The following is a 21,988-nucleotide window of genomic DNA, read 5'->3' on the forward strand; positions in this document are numbered from 1 at the left end:
AAAACACTGTTTAATGTTTTGAATGTAATGTTCTTTAAATGTCCATTAGATAAGGTGGTTGATAATGTTGCTTGATTATCTATGTCTTTAATGATTTTTTTGTTTAGTTAGTCTACCATTTCCTGAGAAGGGTGTTAAAAATCACCACAACTATGATTATAGAATTGTTTATTAACACTTTTTAAATTCTGTCAATTTTTGCTTTGTGTATTTTGAAGCTCTTTTGTTTGGTACATACACAGTTGTGATTGTCATGTCTTCCTGATTAATTCACGATTTTATCATTATGAAATATCTGTCTTTATCTATAATAATAAATTTTGTTTTGAAGTCTGCTATATATGATATCAATATAGTCATCCTAGCCTTCTTATTTTTATGGTTTATTTGGTATACCTTTTCCCATCCTTTTATTTTCAGCCTACATGTGTTTTCGTATTTAAAATGTTTCTTATAGCTTGCATACTGTTTTGCTTTTTTAAGCAGTATGACAATCTCTACCTTTTAATCAAAGTGATTAGTTTATTTATATTTAATGTAAATTTTTGGATTTAGAACTCTTATTTTAACATTTGTTTCCTGTATGCCTCATCTGTTTTTGCATCATTTTTTAGTGGTTGCTTTAGGGATTACACTATATATCTTAAATGTTTCAAAGTCTTCTTAGTGGTAATGTAGTAATACTTCACAATATGTAAGAACATTGCACATCTAACAGTCTATTTAATGCCCCCATCCTTACGCACTAACTGTCATATGTTTTACATCTGTGTACATTACAACAACCAAACAGAATTTTATATTTTTTCTCTAAACAGCCATATGCATTTTAAGGAAATTTAGAAGATAATAGTCACAATTTACTACGTACTTACTACTTTTTGGTGCTGATCATTTCTTCCTCGAGGCTTCATAGTTAATACAAAAGGAGAAACTTCTTCTGTAACAGTTTATGGTGGTGGTTCACAAAAAACAAGAGCTGATTTTGCCTCCCAGGGAGCATTTGTCAATATCTTGAGATATTTTGGTAGACATTCTACTGGCTTCTAATGGGTTAAGGCCAGGGATGCTGCAGAACATATTATAATACAGAGAACAACAAAGAATTATCTGGCCTAAAGTGGCAGTACTGGTGAGTTTGAAAAGACCTTAGTTGATGGAGAAGGTTTTGAAAAGAGTTATTGAAATATACTTATCATGCAACTTTTAGATTTTCTTACATTCTTCAAGTGATTTAAATGGAATCCACTAAGTATCCATAACTTATACTATTGTCTTTGGTTAACAAAGAAAAGAAAAAAGTTTATCTGGATGTGTGGTTTTCTTGGAGCAGTTTGTGGTTTGTTGATTGAATGTAAATAGCTCTTTGTAAATAAGAACAACGGAGATATATACTTTTCTTTTTCTTTTTTTTTTTTTTTTTGGCATGGGCAGGCACTAAGTCAAACCTGGGTCTCTCCAGCATGGCAATTGAGAACTCTGCCTGTTGAACCACCGTGGCCCACCCCAGAACAAAAGAGATATGTACTTTTGAACTGACTTCTATGTAGTCCTGCCTATCTTGGGCTAGAAATAAGGCTTTTCCCCCTTCTTCTCTGCAGAAAAGCAGCCTGCAACCAGTGTTCTCAGTGGCCTGATATTGAAATCAGGAATAATTTCAAATATTTTACTTCTTTTCAATATTTTTCCACAACAGATTTGGGGTGGAGATTTTATTTGTTCCTCAGATTTATCAAATTCTGAGATTTTGTTTCATACAATCAAAATATTTTAAAGAAACATCATAGACATAGGGGTATTTTAAAAAGGAAAAGCAAAACATTATTAAGATGCCAAATATAAAAGCATATATCATTTCCTTTTTGTATGATAGGTTGGACAGCACTTCATGAAGCTAGTGTAGGAGGATTTTATCGGGCTGCAAGTGAGCTACTAAAAGGTGGAGCAGATGTAAATGCCAGAGGGATGTGCCAAATCACTCCCCTACATGATGCTGTGATAAACGGACATTACAAGGTACTGTAATGCTTTTGTTTGCAGAGCAAACACTACATTCTGCAATGTTAAAAATATGTGGACCAATCAGTGAAAAGAATGTATAATAATACAATTTCAGTTCATTTTATTAATGAATACTCAGAATTTGTAACAGAATTTTCCTGTATGATGGGTGTATTGTGCCTAATATACATGCCATTTTACATATTACTTTTTTGTTTCATTAAGCATTTTATTTATTTATTTGCTTTATTAGAGATGTTGTGGGTTTTACAGACAATCATGCATAAAATAAAGGATTCCCATATGCCACCCCACCAAGAACAACTTGCATTGGTGTGGAATATTTGTTACAACTGAAGATAGCTCACTTTTATAATTGAACTATTAGTTAAAGTCTGTAGTTGAACTTACTGTTCACTGTTTGTGTAGTATAGTTACATGGATTTGTTTAAAAATTTTTGCTCTGTAGCCATATGTATACAATCTCAAATATCCCTTTTGATCATATTTATACATGTCTCAGTGCTGTTAACTGCATTCCCCATGTTATACTACCATTGCCACCACCCATTACCAAACATTTCCATTGCTCCACACAGAAACCCGTACATTTAATCCTCAACTTCCCATTCCCTCTCCCCACCCTGTCTCCTCATAACCCACGTTCTAGGTCCTGATTCTGTGCATTTGCTTATTCTGTTTCAGATCATGAGATTATACATTTGTCCTTTTGTACCTGCCTTATTTCCCTCAGCATGATATCTTCATGATTCATCCTGTTGTCACGTGTCAATATTTCGTTCCTTTTTTCAACATATTTTTATTGTGAAATGACATATATACAAAAGACAAATAAATTTCAAAGTATATTGTATGAAGTAGTTATAGAACAGATTTCAGCGTTTGGTATGGGATGTAGTTCCACAATTTCAGGTTTTTTCCTTCTAGCTTCTCCAAGACATTGGAGACTAAAATAAAAATCAATATAATGATTCCACAGTTATACTCATTTTTTTAAACCCTGTCTTGTCTGTTATAACTCCTCGTTTTATCCTTCTCCCATTTTTTAGAGGTTTTCAGGCTGTGTGCACATTCTAACTTTTTTCATGTTGGAAAGGGGTGTGGAAAATATGGGATGGAGGATGAAACTAACTGATGTTCTTTGAGAGGCTGGCCTCTCTAGATTTCAGGACTTATCTGGCCTAGGAATCCTCTGGAGGTTGTGTGTTTCTGGAAAGTAATCTTAGTATGTGAAACTTTTGTAGAATCTCAGATAGAGCTCTAGGTGTTATTTAGGGTTAACTGGAATGGTGTTGGTTGGGGTTAGCAAACCACGGTAATTAGCAATATCTAGCTGAAGCTTGCATAAGAATAGTCTCCAGAATACCGTCTCAACTATTTGGACTCTCTCAGCCACTAATACCTTATTTTGTTACATTTTTTTCCCCTTTTTGATCAGAAAGGCTTTGTCCATCCCATGGTACCAGGGATACTTTCACCCCTGTATGTCATGGCCTACGTAGGATGGAGGATGTTCTAGTTTGCTAGCTGTTGGAATACACTGTACCTGAAATGGAATGGCTTTTAAAAAGGGGACTTTAATAAGCTGCTATTTTACAGTTCTAAGGCTGAGAAAATATACCAATTAAAGCAAGGCTATAAAAATGTCCAAATTAAGGCACCAAGAAGAGGTTATCTGCACTCAAGAAAGGCTGATGGGTTCAGCATTTCTCACTCAGCTGGGAAGGTACATGGTGAATATGGTGACAGTCTGCTAGCTTTCTCTCCTGGTTTCTTGTTTCATGAAGCTCCCACAGGGGCATTCTCCTTTTTCATCTCCAAAAGTCGCTGGCTGGTGCACTCTCTGCTCCATGGTTCTACTGTGTTCTGCTTTGGCTTTCTTGTGGCTCTGAAAAGGGACTCTCTCCAAAATGTTTTCTCTTTTAAAGGATTAATTGGTGTAGTCACAACTCCATGGAAGCTATCTTATCAAAAGTTATCACCCACAATTGGGTGGTCACATCTGCACGGAAACAATCAAAATGCTCCCAGCCAGCAATATTGAATGAGCATTAAAGGACATGACTTTCTGGGTTCCACCACAGATTCAAATCAGCATAGAGAGTTATAGTTTTATTTGTAGAGTTGGGCTTAGAGAGTGAGAGAACAATGAAAGAGTGTTTCTGGAAGTAATTCTTTGGGCATAACTATAGGTAGGTTTAGCTTCTTTCCTGCAGAAATAAGTTTCATAAGAGCAAGCCTCAAGATCAAGGGCTTGACCTATTGACTTTGGAGTCCCTAATGTTTGATACAGTATCAGGGGTTTCCCCAGTGGTAAAGCTTGAGAGTTCCATATTTTTCTCCAGTTCCTCAAGAGATTTTGCCAATACTTTTTAATTATCTGCCCAACATACTCTGTGATATATCCAGGTATTACATTAAGCTTTAAAGAATTGTGAGCCTTCATTTCCATTCTGGACTTCATGTGTTTCAGTTGTTTAGATGATCTTTTTAGACAGGTTGAGTTAGATTATGTGCTACAGAAAATTGAAGTTTTGGGCAAAATAAATCTCCCTTCCTTTGGTCTCATATAGTAGGTGCAGTTGTAAAATACATTCAATGTCCTCCTTATTCCACTATTCTATTCTGATTTATCTTAGTCCCAACCCAATTGGCATCATTCTTATGTCTAATTGAAGCCTGATCTCTTTTTCAATTTCTTTAACAGTTGTTGTATGTAGCAATGCTGACTTTCAGAGCTGCAGAACTCAAACTCTGAGTCTTAGGTGTCACACAGTGCGCCACTTTGAAGCTGTTGTGTACCCCAGAAAAACCATGTTCTTTGATCCTCATTCAGTGTTGCTGAATGGGATATTTTTAAATTAAGTTGTTTCCATGGAGATGTGACCCACCCAATTGTGGGTGGGACCTTTTTATTAGGTAGTTTCCATGGAGATGTGTCTCCACCTATTCAGGGTGGGTCTCTTACTAGAGTCCTTTAAGAGGGAACCATTTTGGGAAACGCTAGGAAACCAATAGAACCAACAGAACCCACATAGCCAGAGACCTTTGAAGATACAGATGGAAAATGCCCCCGGGGAAGCCATTTGAAGAAGCCTGGTAAGAAAGCTAGCAGACATCACCATGTGCCTTCCCAGCTGAGAGAGAAACCCCAAATGTCACCAGCCCTTCCTTGAGCCAAGGTATCATTACCTGGATGCCTTAGTTGAGACATTTTTCTGTCCATAAAATTGTAAACTTGTAATGTAATAAATTGCCTTTTGAAAATCCATTCCATTTCTGGTATTTGCATCCCAGAGCAGCTTTAGCAAACCAGTACAGATTTTGGTACCAGATTTGGGTGTTGTGATTTACGAGTATCAAACATGTTGGAACAGCTTTTTAAATGGATCAGGGGAAGATTCTGGAAGACTTGTGAGGAGCTCGATAGAGAAGGCCTAGAATGCTTTGAAGAGACTGTTGGTAGAAATGGAGACTCTGGGGATACTTCTGATAAGGCCTGAAACAGAAATGATGTATGTATTATTGCAAACTGGAAGGAAGGCCATCCTTGTTTTAAAGTGGCAGAGAATTTAGCCAATTGTGTTCTGATTTTGCTAAGAAGAAAGTTAGAATTTAAAAGTGGTAAGCCATGGTGTTTAGCTGAAGAGATTTCCAAACTAAATGTGGAAAATACAGTCTGGCTTCTCCTCTCAGCTTATAGTGAAATGTGAGTGTAAAGAGATAAGCTGAGAACTGAACTCTTGGGTACAAAGAAACCAGAAATTGATGGTCTGGAAAATGCTGGGCTTTCAGAAAGGGAGACCCCAGAGAGTAGTGTCCATGTGAGGATTTAACAAAGCATGGAACCAGTCAGCCATTTCAGAAAAAGCCAGGATTGGAGATAGAGTTATCCAGGTAGGATTTGTGAAAAGTCTATTTTCTGTTGGGTATGATCCCAGTATACTACATGGAAAACAAACAAAATTCTTACAAGATCTGTATGAAAGGAGTTACTGTCAGTCTGGACTAATAGGGACAGAAAATGGATAGAGTAAAGGAGAAATAACTTCAAAGACAGAACCATGGAAGCTAAGATTTGAAGCCAAGAAACTTCAGGCCAAAGAGCAGTTCCACCTGTGCACTTGGAGAGGGTGTTTGCCCCAAAGGCAGAAGTGGACCTTCCACTTCAATGCTCAGGAAGAATTTTGGCCCAGGCCTCAGAGAGGGTAGAGACCATTCCTTAAGAGTTGGGGAGTGCCTTGCTGCCATCTCATTTTTCTGAGGGAGCTGAGCATGTACTCTGGAAATGGCAGAGAACCCAGGTGCTGCCCCCATGCTTGGAGTGGGTGGAGCTGAGAAAAAGGTGCTCTCCCCAGTGTCCTTCCACAGTTGCAGTACTCACCCAGTACTTGGAGAGAACAGGGCCATTGCACAGACCCTTGGAAAGGGTGGAACTACCACTTTCTAACACTGCAGGGATAAATGGCTTTCAGACTTTGAAATCTAATGATTTGCCCTGGAGGTTTTCAGAACTGTTTGGGTCTGGTGACCCCTGTGTTCCTTCCAATTTCTCCCTTTAGAAATGGAAACATGTATCCTATCACTGTCCCTCTTTGTATGTTGGCAACGGAAAACTTGTTTGAGTTTTACAGCTCCAGGGCCTGAGGAGAATTTTGCCATTGGACAGGTCATGCCTGTAGCTTTGATGAGATTTTGTACTGTTTCTGACTTTATATTTTATTTGTTTCTGAAATGATTTAAGGCTTTGTGATATTGTAACAAATGAATGTATTTTGTATATGAAAAGAACATGTCTTTTGGGGGACTAGAGGGTGGACTGTGCCAGTTTGAAACTATTGTGTACCCCAGAATAGCCATGGTGTTTAATCCTCATTCAATATTGCTGGGTAAGATCTTTTTTTTTTTTTTTTTTTTTTTTTTTTTTTTTTTTTTTTTTAAGGAAAGACAGAGAGAAGGAAGGAAGGATAGAAGGAAGGAAGGAAGGAAGAAAGGGAAACATTTTTAAACATTTTCTTGTATTCTGTTTCTCCGTTTTTGTTACATGGGCTGGGGCCGGGAATCGAACCGAGGTCCTCCGGCATAGCAGGCAAGCACTTTGCCCGCTGAGCCACCGCGGCCCGCCCCGGTAAGATCTTTTTGATTACATTGTTTCCATGGAGATGTGACCCACCCAATTGTGAGTAGAAACTTTTGGTTAGATTATTTCCACGGAGATGTGTCTCCACTCATTCAAGGTGGGTCACTTACTAGAGTCCTTTAAGAAAAAACCATTTTGGAAGAAGCTAGAAAGATGACTGACACAACAGATACCACACAACCAGAGACCTTTGGAGATGGAGAAAGAAAATGCCTCCGGGGAAGCCATTTGAAGAAACCTGGAGAGAAAGCAAGCAGACATTGCCATGTATCTTCCCAGCTGAGAGAGAAACCCTGAATGTCACTGTTCCTTTTTGGAGTTAAGGCATCTTTCTCTGTATACGTTAGTGTGGATATTTTCTCTGGCCATAAAACTGTAAACTTGTAATAAGTTCCTTTTTTAAAAGCCATTCCGTTTCTGCTATATTGCATTCTTGCAGCATATAGTTGGGGCATGCTTTTTTATCCATCCTGACAATCTCTACCTTTTGACTGGAGAGTTGAATCCTTTTACATTTAAAGTTACTACTGATAATATAGGACTTTCTCCTGCAATTTTGCTATTTAGCCTTTGTGAATTTTATACCTGCTTTGTCCCTCACATCCTTTAATCCCTACTTTTTTGCATTGTACCATATTGAGTGTCTTCTCATTTCTATCTGGGTATATTTTTCTTCTGTTTTCCTTATGGTCACCATGAGGTTAAAGTGTAACGTCCTAAATATATGTCATGCTTAGTTTAATAACCACCTTAAACTTCAATAGCATGTACATATACTTTTCTTATATTCTTCTGTCCCCCCACCATTTTTTTCATACTTATTATCACTTGTTATCTTTAACATGGCTTATAGGGCAGGTCTAGTTGTGATGAAAATTCTCTCTGTTTGTTTATCTGAGACTGTCCTAAACTGTCCCTCAGTTTTGACAGAATCTTGACAAATAAAACATTCTTGGCTGGCAGTAGTTTTCTTTCAGCACTTTAAGTATTTCAACCCACTGCCTTCTTGCCTTCCTTGGTTTCTGATCAGAAGTCAGTACTCAGTCTCGTTGGGACTGCCTTGTATAGAACACATGGCTTTTCTCTTCAAGCTTTCAAACTCTCTCCTTGTTTTTTTGCATTAGTGTGAACAATATACGATGCCGTTTTTTTTCAGGTTTAATCTGTTTGGTGTTCTGATCTTCTTGGATGTGCATTTTCATGTCTTTTGCTAAGTTTAGGAAGATCTTTGCATTGTTTCTTTGACTGTTCCTGGTGAACCTGTTTTAGTTAACAGTATTTTTAAAATTTGCACTTTTAAGACTCTTCATATGGTGCCAGGCTTAGAAAAGCATTTCCTTCTTATAGAGTGTTGCACAATGACATGCAGTTCTGATAAGAGATCAATGATGTGCATATCTGATGGGAGATTTGCAGCTTTATGGAACCTAGTGTCACTTTCAGAGTCAGCACAAGACATGAGAACCTCTCATGGTTAATTATTAGCTGGTACACACTAGTATAGCTGTACCACTGGTTTAAATATCAAAATACTAAAATTCCATACCAATTGGTTAATAGTGTAATAAATGGTAACATTATTAATATGAATTTCAGTTCATGTGAGTTATCTCAGAAACCACATAGGGTACGAGTATAGACCTTTTTTCTGGTCTGGGTACTGCATTGTAAGGCTGAGGCACATTATCTTGTTATTTATTTCAGTTCTTGGAAGTTGGCCTTGGGTTCAGAACTCCTAGGATGAGAAAGGGGACTAGTTAACTGAACTCTGAAAGATCTATGTTGTATATTTTCAGACAAAATGCCTAATAGAGTTGGGGAGGGCTACTGGGATAAACATTTATAATCTCACGCAGTTCCTAAGGGTCAGGAATTTGAGTGTGCATGGTTGGGTGGTTCTGTCTCAAGGTCTCTTATAAGGTTATTTTTCTTTTCCTCCTTTAGTGCTTTTTTTTTTTTTGCATTAAGTGAATATTTTCTAGTGTAACATTTTAATTCTTTTAATGATTTTTTCACTATTTTAAAAAGTTATATCTTTAGCAGTTGCTCGTAGAGTCTTAACATATATATCTTAACTTCTTAGAATCTATATCAGATTTATATTAACTTAATTCTAGTGAGATATAGAAACATTGCTCCTATATAATTTCATTTCCCTCCCCTCTTTTTCCTTATAACTATAATACATATTACATCTATATATGTTCTAAACCCCAGAATACATTGTTATAAATATTACTTTATTTAATGTTATATCTTTTTAAATAGCCAAGAAAAAAAAGGAGAGCAAGTATTTACTTATAGAGTTTATTATATTATGCTTCTTATTTACCATGTCTTATTCTGTTCATTTCGTGTGGATTCAGGTTACCATCTCCCTCTAATATAGCTTTGTTTCCACCTGCCTTTTTGTGTTGATTTTGTCAAATATGGTACATTTATATATGTTATAGTTCTAATGATACAATTTCTAACAGTGCAATTATGCATGTTGTTTTATGCCATTGCCTTTTAAGTCAGTTAATATAATAAAGGAGATTAAATATATTATCTATATTTATATTGTCTTCTATAATTACTCACATAATTACCTTTTTGGCACATTTTATTTTTTCATTTGGATTATAATTATTATCTAGTGTCACTTGCTTTTAGCCTAAAGAATTACCTTTAGAATTAATTGTAAGGCATTCTGGTGGCAACGGAAACTCGCAGTTTTTCTTCATCAAGGAATATCTTTATTTTACCTTCATTTTTGAAAGATAATTTTGCTGGATACAAGATTCCTTTTTGGTAATTTCTATTTCTTTGGGACTTTGAGTATATTATCATATTGCCTTGTGGTCTCCATTGTGTCTAATGAGAAGTGAGATGTGAATCTTACTGGAGTTGTCTTCTAACCAGTGTGTTCCCCATATTCTTTTGCTGCTTTCAAGAGTGTGTCCATCTTTGGCTTTATTGCTTTACTTTGATTGTGATGTGTGTGTGTGTGTGTGTGTGTGTGTGTGTGTGTCCCTTTGCATTTATCCCATCTGGTTTTGTTAAACTACTTGGATATGTAAATTAGTGTTGTTACATCAAATTTAAGAAATTTTCTGCCATTATTTTTCCAAATATTTTTTCTGCTCTTTTCTCTTTCTCCTCTCTTTCTGAAACTCTTACCTTATGTATGCTGGTATGCTTAATGGTGTCCCATATTTCTCTGAAGCTTTGGACTGTTTTTAAAATTCTGTTTTCTCTTTGTTCTCCATATTGCATAATCTCTTTTGACCTAGCTCCAACTTCACTGATTCTTTCTTCTCCCCCTCAAATCCACCATTGATCCCCTCTAGGACCTTTTCATTACTATTAAACTTTTCAATTCAAAATTTTCCATTTAGTTCCTTTTTATCGTTTCTTTATTTTTATCAGTATTCTGTATTTGATGAGTCCTAGTCAACATACCTTCCTTTAATTCTTTAAACATGATTTTCTTTAATTCTCTAAACGTATTTATAACTTTTTTGATGTCTTTGATGTCTGGACCTCCTCAAAACAGTTTATATTGCTTGCTTTTTATCCTGTGTATGGGTCCCACTTTGCTGTTTCTTTGCATGTCTTGTGATTTTTTTTTGGTTGGAAACTGGACATATTAAGAATGTATTGTGGGCAACCGTGGCTCAGTGGCAGAGTTCTCGCCTGCCATACTAGAGACCCGGGTTCATTTCCTGGTTCCTGCCCATGTGAAAAAAAGAATGTATTGTAATAACTCTGGATACTAATTCATCTTCTCCCTGGGGCTTGCTCTTGTTTGTTTATGTGCTTGTTTTATTGCTTAATGACTTGTCTGGACAATTCAATGAAGTCTTTCCCTCACAGTGTGCGGCCTTTGACAACCTACTTAAAATTGGTTTTCCTTGCTTCGTAGGGATTATCCTTTCATCAGCACCATTTAGTCATCAGTATTTAGTATTCAACTACTGACTGGTCAGAGGTTGTGTTTGATATCCCTGAACTAGAAGAATTTTCACCTTTTTCCTATTGGCTTTGGTGTGACTTGGAAACTACATTCACTATTGAGGAAATTTTCAAATTTGGCCTGCTGCAATAGTTAGGTTCAGGTGACAACTTGGCCAGATGATGGTACCCAGTTGTCCTGCTGCTGTGGATTTAAATCATCAGCATGTGAATTTCACCTATGGCTGATTATGTTTGTGGTTGGCTAGGGGAGTGCCTTCTGTGATGGGAGAGTCTTAAAAGGAGAAGTCAAAAGAGAGAGAAACAGCTCAGCACATCTCCAAGGAGCTCAGTACAACCCAGGTCAGAGCTCAGAGCCAGTTCAAACCTGGGTTTGGAAATGCAGGAAGGAATCATCCTAGGGAAAGCCATTTGAACCCAGAAGCCGGGAGAGAAGTCCAGCAGATGTTGCCGTGTGCCTTCCCAAATTAGTAAATTTGTAACTAAATAAATCCCCTTTATGAAAGCCAATCTATCTCTGGTGTACTGCATTCTGGCAATCTTAGCAAACTAAAGCAGCCTGCATTCAGCCAGAAACTATCAACTTAGGGTTCTCCTGTCACTCCTCAGAGGGCACAGCCCTGGGCATGAGCACAGTCTTCCTGGGCCATTATGACCACTGTGGTTTTCACCAGGCTCTCTTTATCACTTTCCCTGATCTCCCTATAAAACTTCTAGCCTGTCTGTCTCATGCTCAGCCTCCACTTATTACCAGGTGATCTCTCCATTGTTTTTAACAACTCCCTAGGGTATAAATTGCTCCACAGTCTGATCCAAGTAAAATCAGGCCCCTTGGTGGGAATAGAGTATGTCAGTCTTTGAGGCTTACGCTCCTCAGCAGAACCTCTGTGCTAAGAAGCAAGGTCTGGGGAAGTTGGAGGTTGGGGAACTGGCTCTTCACTGCCTGCGCCACTCAATCCTTTCTATAAATATATGTATATAGGTGTTATGTATGGGGAGGGAACATGAACTGGTGCTGCTCCCCAGCTGTTGCTGCCACCTAGTATATAGATCCTCCTTAGCCTAGAGCCAGTTGGGAAGGGGGTTGGTAACTGCTGGTGTTCATCAGCTGTTGAAGCCATCTGAAACTGCTCTTGCACCCCAGGTTGCTGAGATGATGGAAACTGCCACTTGACTATGGAGCCTATTTGAACAACTTTTCCACAACACAGAGTTTTTGGGGGGTCGAATGTATCCCCTACCTCAAATGTCATGGCCTCTTACCAAGTTTCTTTGGATTTTATTGAATAAATGGTTTTCTTTTTTTCTTTTTTTCTTTTTTATTAATGGAAAGAAAAAAAAAGAAATTAACACAACATTTAGAAATCATACCATTCTACATATGCACTCAGTAATTCTTAACATCATCACATAGATGCATGATCATTGTTTCTTAGTACATTTGCATCGGTTTAGAGGAACTAGCAACACAACAGAAAAAGATATAAAATGTTAATATAGAGAAAAGAAATAGAAGTAGTAATAATAGTAAAACAAACAAACAAACAAACAAAAAAAACAAAAAAAAACCCTATAGCTCAGATGCAGCTTCATTCAGTGTTTTAACATGATTAATTTACAATTAGGTATTATTGTGCTGTCCATTTTTGAGTTTTTGTATCTAGTCTTGTTGCACAGTCTGTATCCCTTCAGCTTCAATTACCCATTGTCTTACCCTGTTTCTAACTCCTGCTGGACTCTGTTACCAATGACATATTTCAAGTTTATTCTCGAATGTCTGTTCACATCAGTGGGACCATACAGTATTTGTCCTTTACTTTTTGGCTGGACTCACTCAGCATAATGTTCTCTAGGTCCATCCATGTTATTACATGTTTCATAAGTTTATCTTGTCTTAAAGCTGCATAATATTCCATCGTACGTATATACCACAGTTTGTTTAGCTATTCTTCTGTTGATGGACATTTTGGCTGTTTCCATCTCTTTGCAGTTGTAAATAACGCTGCTATAAACATTGGTGTGCAAATGCCCGTTTGTGTCTTTGCCCTTAAGTCCTTTGAGTAGATACCTAGCAATGGTATTGCTGGGTCATATGGCAATTCTATATTCAGCTTTTTGAGGAACCGCCAAACTGCCTTCCGCAGTGGTTGCACCATTTGACATTCCCACCAACAGTGGATAAGTGTGCCTCTTTCTCCGCATCCTCTCCAGCACTTGTCATTTTCTGTTTTGTTGATAATGGCCATTCTGGTGGGTGTGAGATGATATCTCATTGTGGTTTTGATTTGCATTTCTCTAATGGCCAGGGACATTGAGCATCTCTTCATGTGCCTCTTGGCTATCCGTATTTCCTCTTCTGGTAGGTGTCTGTTCAAGTCTTTTTCCCATTTTGTAATTGGGTTGGCTGTCTTTTTGTTGTTGAGTTGAACAATCTCTTTATAAATTCTGGATATTAGACCTTTATCTGATATGTCATTTCCAAATATTGATTCCCATTGTGTAGACTGTATTTCTACTTTCTTGATGAAGTTCTTCGATGCACAAAAGTGTTTAATTTTGAGGAGCTCCCATTTCTTTCTTTCTTTCTTCAGTGCTCTTGCTTTAGGTTTAAGGTCCATAAAACCGCCTCCAGTTGTAAGATTCATAATATATCTCCCTACATTTTCCTCTAACTGTTTTATGGTCTTAGACCTAATGTTTAGATCTTTGATCCATTTTGAGTTAACTTTTGTATAGGGTGTGAGATACGGGTCTTCTTTCATTCTTTTACATATGGATATCCAGTTCTCTAGGCACCATTTATTGAAGAGACTGTTCTGTCCCAGGTGAGTTGGCTTGACTGCCTTATCAAAGATCAAATGTCCATAGATGAGAGGGTCTATATCTGAGCACTCTGTTCGATTCCATTGGTCGATATATCTATCTTTATGCCAATACCATGCTGTTTTGACCACTGTGGCTTCATAATATGCCTTAAAGTCCGGCATCGCTAGATCTCCAGCTTAGTTTTTTTTCCTCAAGATGTTTTTAGCAATTCGGGGCACCCTGCCCTTCCAGATAAATTTGCTTATTGGTTTTTCTAATTCTGAAAAATAAGTTGTTGGGATTTTGATTGGTATTGCATTGAATCTGTAGATCAGTTAGGTAGGATTGGCATCTTAATTATATTTAGTCTTCCAATCCATGAACACGGTATGCCCTTCCATCTATTTAGGTCTTCTGTGATTTATTTTAGCAGTTTTTTGTAGTTTTCTTTATATAGGTTTTTTGTCTCTTTGGTTAAATTTATTACTAGGTATTTTATTCTTTTAGTTGCGATTGTAAATGGGATTCGTTTCTTGATTTCCCCCTCAGCTTGTTCATTACTAGTGTATAGAAAAGCTACAGATTTTTGAATGTTGATCTTGTAGCCTGCTACTTTGCTGTACTCATTTATTAGCTCTAGTAATTTTGTTGTGGATTTTTCTGGGTTTTCTACATATAGTATCATATCGTCTGCAAACAGTGATAGTTTTACTTCTTCCTTTCCAATTTTGATGCCTTGTATTTCTTTTTCTTGTCTAATTGCTCTGGCTAGAACTTCCAACACAATGTTGAATAACAGTGGTGATAGTGGACATCCTTGTCTTGTTCCTGATCTTAGGGGGAAAGTTTTCAATTTTTCCCCATTGAGGATGATATTAGCTGTGGGTTTTTCATATATTCCCTCTATCATTTTAAGGAAGTTCCCTTGTATTCCTATCTTTTGAAGTGTTTTCAGCAGGAAAAGATGTTGAATCTTGTCAAATGCCTTCTTTGCATCAATTGAGATGATCATGTGATTTTTCTGCTTTGATTTGTTGATATGGTGTATTACATTAATTGATTTTCTTATGTTGAACCATCCTTGCATACCTGGGATGAATCCTACTTGGTCATGATGTATAATTCTTTTAATGTGTTGTTGGATACAATTTGCTAGAATTTTATTGAGGATTTTTGCATCTGTATTCATTAGAGAGATTGGTCTGTAGTTTTCTTTGTTTGTAATATCTTTGCCTGGTTTTGGTATGAGGGTGATGTTGGCTTCATAGAATGAATTAGGTAGTTTTCCCTCCACTTCGATTATGTTGAAGAGTTTGAGGAGAGTTGGTACTAATTCTTTCTGGAATGTTTGGTAGAATTCACATGTGAAGCCGTCTGGTCCTGGACTTTTCTTTTTAGGAAACTTCTGAATGACTAATTCAATCTCTTTACTTGTGATTGGTTTGTTGAGGTCATCTATTTCTTCTTCAGTCAAAGTTGGTTGTTCATGTCTTTCCAGGAACCCGTCCATTTCATCTAAATTGTTGTATTTATTAGCGTAAAGTTGTTCGTAATATCCTGTTATTACCTCCTTTATTTCTGTGAGGTCAGTAGTTATGTCTCCTCTTCCATTTCTGATCTTATTTATTTGCATCCTCTCTCTTCTTCTTTTTGTCAATCTTGATAAGGGCCCATCAATCTTATTGATTTTCTCATAGAACCAACTTCTGGTCTTATTGATTTTCTCTATTGTTTTCATGTTTTCAATTTCATTTATTTCTGCTCTAATCTTTGTTATTTCTTTCCTTTTGCTTACTTTGGGATTAGTTTGCTGTTCTTTCTCCAGTTCTTCCAAGTGGACAGTTAATTCCTGCATTTTTGCCTTTTCTTCTTTTCTGATAAAGGCATTTAGGGCAATAAATTTCCCTCTTAGCACTGCCTTTGCTGCGTCCCATAAGTTTTGATATGTTGTGTCTTCATTTTCATTCGCCTCTAGGTATTTACTAATTTCTCTTGCAATTTCTTCTTTGACCCACTTGTTGTTTAAGAGTGTGTTGCTGAGCCTCCACGTTTTTGTGAATTTTCTGGCACTCCGCCTATTATTGATTTCCAACTTCATTCCTTTATGATCCGAGAAAGTGTTGTGTATGATTTCAATCTTTTTAAATTTGTTAAGACTTGCTTTGTGACCCAGCATATGGTCTATCTTTGAGAATGATCCATGAGCACTTGAGAAAAAGGTGTATCCTGCTGTTGTGGGATGTAATGTCCTATAAATGTCTGTTAAGTCAAGCCCATTTATAGTAATATTCAGATTCTCTATTTCTTTATTGATCCTCTGTCTAGATGTTCTGTCCATTGATGAGAGTGGTGAATTGAAGTCTCCAACTATTATGGTATATGTGTCTATTTCCCTTTTCAGTGTTTGCAGTGTATTCCTCACGTATTTTGGGGCATTCTGGTTCGGTGCGTAAATATTTATGATTGTTATGTCTTCTTGTTTAATTGTTCCTTTTATTAGTATATAGTGTCCTTTTTTGTCTCTTTTAACTGTTTTACATTTGAAGTCTAATTTGTTGGATATTAGTATAGCCACTCCTGCTCTTTTCTGGTTGTTATTTGCATGAAATATCTTTTCCCAACCTTTCACTTTCAATCTATATTTATCTTTGGGTCTAAGATGTGTTTCCTATAGACAGCATATAGAAGGATCCTGTTTTTTAATCTTTTCTGCCAGTCTATGTCTTTTGATTGGGGAATTCAGTCCATTAACATTTAGAGTTATTACTGTTTGGATAATATTTTCCTCTACCATTTTGCCTTTTGTATTATATATATCATATCTGACTTTCCTTCTTTCTACTCTCTTCTCCATACCTCTCTCTTCTGTCTTTTTGTATCTGACTCTAGTGCTCCCTTTAGTATTTCTTGCAGAGCTGGTCTCTTGGTCACAAATTCTCTCAGTGACTTTTTGTCTGAGGATGTTTTAATTTCTCCCTCATTTTTGAAGGATAATTTTGCTGAATATAGGAGTCTTGGTTGGCAGTTTTTCTCTTTTAGTAACTTAAATATATCGTCCCACTGTCTTCTAGCTTCCATGGTTTCTGCTGAGAAATCTACACATAGTCTTATTGGGTTTCCCTTGTATGTGATGGATTGCTTCTCTCTCGCTGCTTTCAAGATCCTCTCTTTCTCTTTGACCTCTGACATTCTAACTAGTAAGTGTCTTGGGGAACGCCTATTTGGGTCTAATCTCTTTGGGGTGCGCTGCACTTCTTGGATCTGTAATTTTAGGTCTTTCATAAGAGTTGGGAAATTTTCAGTGACAATTTCTTCCATTAGTTTTTCTCCTCCTTTTCCCTTCTCTTCTCCTTCTGGGACACCCACAACACGTATATTTGTGCGGTTCACATTGTCCTTGAGTTCCCTGATACCCTGTTCAAATTTTTCCATTCTTTTCCAGATAGTTTATGTTTCTTTTTGGAATTCAGATGTTCCATCCTCCAAATCACTAATTCTATCTTCTGTCTGTTTAAATCTGTCATTGTAGGTATCCATTGTTTTTTCCATCTTTTCTACTTTATCCTTCACTTCCATAAGCTCTGTGATTTGTTTTTTCAATTTTTCTATTTCTTCTTTTTGATCAGCCCATGTCTTCTTCATGTCCTCCCTCAATTTATCGATTTTGTTTTTGAAGAGGTTTTCCATTTCTGTTCATATATTCAGCATTAGTTGTTTCAGCTCCTGTATCTCATTTGAACTATTGGTTTGTTTCTTTGACTGGGCCATATTTTCAGTTTTCTGAGCATGATCCGTTATCTTCTGCTGGCGTCTGGGCATTTAGTCAGATTTCCCTGGGTGTTGGACCCCACAGGTTGAAAGATTTTTCTGTGAAATCTCTGTATTCTGTTTTTCTTATCCTGCCCAGTAGGTGGTGCTCGTGGCACACGTTTGTCTACGCGTTCCACCAGTGAAAGTTGCTGTGGGTCCTTTAACTCTGGAAAATTCTCACCGTAGGGGAGGTTCGGCAGCCGAAGCATCTTGGAAGAGTGCCAGCCGGCCCAGGGTTCCGAACGCGGGGAGGGTCGCCGGCCGCCGCAGCACGGGAGAGCATCTGGCTGAATTACCTAGTCGGCCCAGGGCGCCAAGCGTGGCGGGAGGGCGCCAGCTGTCGCAGCCCGGGAGAGTGCACTGTTCCCAGCCGGACCGGGGAGTCACGTGTTTGGAAGGGACCCCCCCGGTCACTGTTCTCCGCAGTCTGGGGATTTCCGACCAAACTCTTTCAGTTGGTCCGGGGGGCCTCGCGTGGTGGGGACGCCAGCCGCCGCGGCCCAAGGAGACCGCCTGTCCAATTCTGCCAGCTGGCCTGGGAAGGAGGAAGGGAGGGACTCCGGCCACTTGCCATCCCACCCAGGAAAGCCCGCGCCCCTCGGTGATCTCACCGGAGCTGGTTCTCCCAGACAGTCAGCTGTTCCAGGATGGGGTATGCCGTCACTTTGATCTCCGTTGTGGCTCCGGAAGCTGCTCTGTATTGTCTCCACTCCCCCAGTAGCTGTTCTGGAGGAGGAAAGGTGAGGGTGGCAAGGCTGTGGAGGCCGGTGGCGGAGGAGCTGGTGAAGGCAGAAGAGGAGGGCGGGCGGGTCGGCTGCTGCGGGGCATGGGCGCCGCACGGCGGGCCGGTGGACAAAGATAGAGGGGAGAGGAGGGCGGGCGGGTCGGCTGCTGCAGGGCGTGGGCACCGCGCGGCGGGCCGGCGGACAAAGAGTGAATAAATGGTTTTCAATTTGTTGACCTATCTCCAGAGATCTGAATGATTAGCTTTTCTAATTTTGATCAGTTTAATAGATGTCTCTCTAGATGAGAGGTTTTCTTGAACTCCTCATACCACCACTCCAAGAGTCCCTTATAATTTTAATGCTATATTGTGTCTGAGAGTGTGTTAGAAAGAATCTGGAGAGGAATTGGAGATAAGTAAGTAGATTAGTTTCCTATAGCTGCCACAACAAATTACCACAAACTGAGTGGCTTAAAACAGTGGAAATTTACTTGGTTCTGGAGGCCAGAAGTCTGAAATCAGTATTATCCGGCCCAGACCAAGGTGTCATCAGCCCCACATTCCCTCTGCTCATCCTCGGGGAGAATCTGTTCCTTACCTCTCCCAATTGGCATTCCTTGTCTTGTGACCACATCACTCCAATCTCTGTCTCTACCTTCACATGGCCTTCTTCTGTGTGTGTTTGTGTGTGAAATCTTCCTCCACCTCTTCCTTCTAAGAACACTTGTGATGGCATTTAGAGCCCATCCATATTCCTGGACAATCTCCTCATCTCAAGATCCTTAACTGAATCACATCTGCAAAGTCTTTTTTGCCATTTAAGGTAATATTTACAGGTTCTAGGGATTAGGTCTTGGATATCTTCGAGGGGCCATAAGTATAGGAGGAACTTTTAACTTTCCAACTAATACCCTGCTGTAATTTTTTTGCAACACGCAAAGATTGTTTTTATAATTTAAAACATTAATTAACATTGAAATGATAGAGACACAAAACATACAACCCAAAATACAAAATGATTAAAAAGCAGTCTCCAAAGAAACATGATATAGCTGAGACTGTCTATATATTGTCTCAAAAGAGAGATGTAGGGTGCACGGGTAGTACAGTGGTTAGAATGCCCACCTTTCATGTGGTAGATCCAGGTTCCATTCCTGGACCATGCACCCCACCCCCCCACCCCCCAAAAAGAGAGAGAGAGAGAGAGAGATGTATAAATTCTTGAAAAGGTTGAAGTAATATAAATTTTATTATCATCATTTTTATTATTATGAAAGATGGGAAAATGATGCCTGTCGTATTTGTAAGTGGCATAAAACTTGGAAAGCTAACTTAATATCAAAGTTAAGAGAAAAGATTCAAACTATTTTAGCAGGCTAGAATGCTTCCTTAGAAAAGGAAATATATATATCTTTAATTTTTAGATCTGTACAATTTACAGAAATTCAGATTCCTCTTCTTATTCCAGATATTATGCTTCTTTTAGTGTAAAGTTCCTTGAAGCCCACAGTCTACTTCCTGCCCTATATTCATTCTTTTATTAAACAACACTTACTGAACATTTATTCTATGCCAGGTACTAGGAATATAAAGACAATTAAAACATATATCTGTAGCGAAATCTTGGAAAGAAAACATTCATCAATGAGGTACTAGTTAAATAATATCATTATATGTGTATAACGACTATTATTCAGTTGATAAAAAGAATGAGAAAATTCACTCTACATTGATATGAACAGTCTCTAAGTTGTGTTGTTAGGGGGGAAATGAGGACAAGATACCGAGAAGTGTATATAGTACATGATTCATTTGTATAAGAGAAAAATATATATGTACTTACTTACCATGTTGTATTATACTAACTATGGAAAAATTCAGAAGTTACAGAAAACAGAGCTGATGTGGGAAAGAAGAATTAGCTGGAGGACAGGTGCAGAAGAGGGAAACTTATTTTTCACTGTACACTCTTCTGAGCCTTTTATAATTTTGAGTCATATTCATTTATTACTTATTTAAAAATAATAAATTAATTAAAAAAAAAGTTTCCCCTCAAGAAACTTCAAACATAGTATGAAGAGCAGATATATAAGAAATAAGTATGGTACAAAGTATATTGGACATTATGGGTGGGCCACAGTGACTCAGCAGGCAGAATTCAATTCTCACCTGCCATGCCAGAGACCCAGGTTCTATTTCCAGTGCCTGCCCATGCAAAAAAACAAGACAAAATAAAAAATATATTGGGTATTATGATAAAATATGTACATGAAAGGAGGGGGCAATCAGGAAACAGAGGTCAGGAAGAGCTTTATAGAAGGGAATATGTGAGCATTAGTAACAGATTAAAGATTGACCAGTTTCTTCCTGAGAGTCTGAGGAGGAGCAGTAGCTCCTAATCCTGGGTGTATCTGCCTGCTCCATTTCACCATTTTTTTGCCCTCCTTTCTTACTTCCTTTCTTTCTTTGCTTGCTTGCTTGTTTCCTTCCTTTCAAGAACAAACTTGTATATAAAAAAAGGAAGAAACCCACAACTTCTCTAATGAATTAAAAAATGGAAAACACCAACACATGAATCACTACGGTATGCATTAATTTTTTTATTGGGCAAAAATGTTATAGGTAAATCCAAACTCTTTAATGTTGAAAAAAATACCTGATTCTACCTAGAGTTGTGTGTTAGCATGCATTATACTCTTTGCTGCCTTCTTCACGTGGAAGTTCCTCCTCTAGGTGGCAGAGTTACTTCTCTTGAATGGAGCAGATCCATTACTGAGAAGCAGCGATGGAAAGCATGCTTTGGATGAGGCCACGGATCCACATATGAAGCGTCTCCTTGAGAAGTTTATTCCTAAACATCATAAACGTTTTACATCAGGTAAGCCTAAACAACCATGTTATAGCTGTTGATGACATCAGTAGAGAGTTACAGAAATTGAATCTAGAGTTTTAGAAATTAAATTATTTTACCTTATAAGGTTTGAGAAAATCCAAAGAGTGATCTCCTTTGACCATGCTGCTAATTAAACGCACTGACTTGTGTGCAGATGCACATAATGAAAGGAATCTAAAAGAACAAATAATGGTAATACCAAATGTACTTTTCCCTAGGTTATGCATTGCAAGCAATTAAGAAACCTAAAGTTCTGTTTTTTTCCCCATAGTCCTTTGACTAAATAATATGATGTGATATAAATTATATTTGGTTGCATCATTTTCAATGACTACGGCTAGGATTGTTTATTTCCGTCCCCTAAGAATCTTTTCTTATGGCTAAACTTGGCCGTCACATCCTTTACCCTATTAAATTGAGTACAAAAGGATTTGATATGCAGTTGTCAATAAAAAGATTATATAAAAATGGTATATTCTATTTTTCTTTCTTTCTTCATTAGAGTAATTGTGGAGTCACAGAAAAATCATGTGGAAAGTATAGTGTTCCTGTATCATCCCCAATGTCCCTCCCAATTTTCCCTATTATAACATTTTGATTATGTTACAATTTGAATTTGTTACAATTGCTGAACCAG

General features: G+C 37.8%; 1 protein-coding gene across 3 annotated transcripts in view; it reads left to right on the plus strand.

The window, feature by feature from the left end:
- ANKRD31 (ankyrin repeat domain 31) overlaps positions 1-21,988 on the plus strand; it is a 245,194-nt gene that overhangs the window by 112,574 nt on the left and 110,632 nt on the right. For all 3 annotated transcript variants that reach the window (XM_077139446.1, XM_077139447.1, XM_077139448.1), the window contains exons 11-12: positions 1,874-2,016; positions 21,192-21,336. In XM_077139446.1, the coding sequence (XP_076995561.1) occupies positions 1,874-2,016; positions 21,192-21,336 (288 nt within the window). The remainder of the gene's footprint in view (positions 1-1,873; positions 2,017-21,191; positions 21,337-21,988) is intronic.

The sequence above is a fragment of the Tamandua tetradactyla genome, chromosome 21, assembly GCF_023851605.1.
Source record: "Tamandua tetradactyla isolate mTamTet1 chromosome 21, mTamTet1.pri, whole genome shotgun sequence".
In the NCBI taxonomy this organism is placed as follows: Eukaryota; Metazoa; Chordata; class Mammalia; order Pilosa; family Myrmecophagidae; genus Tamandua; species Tamandua tetradactyla.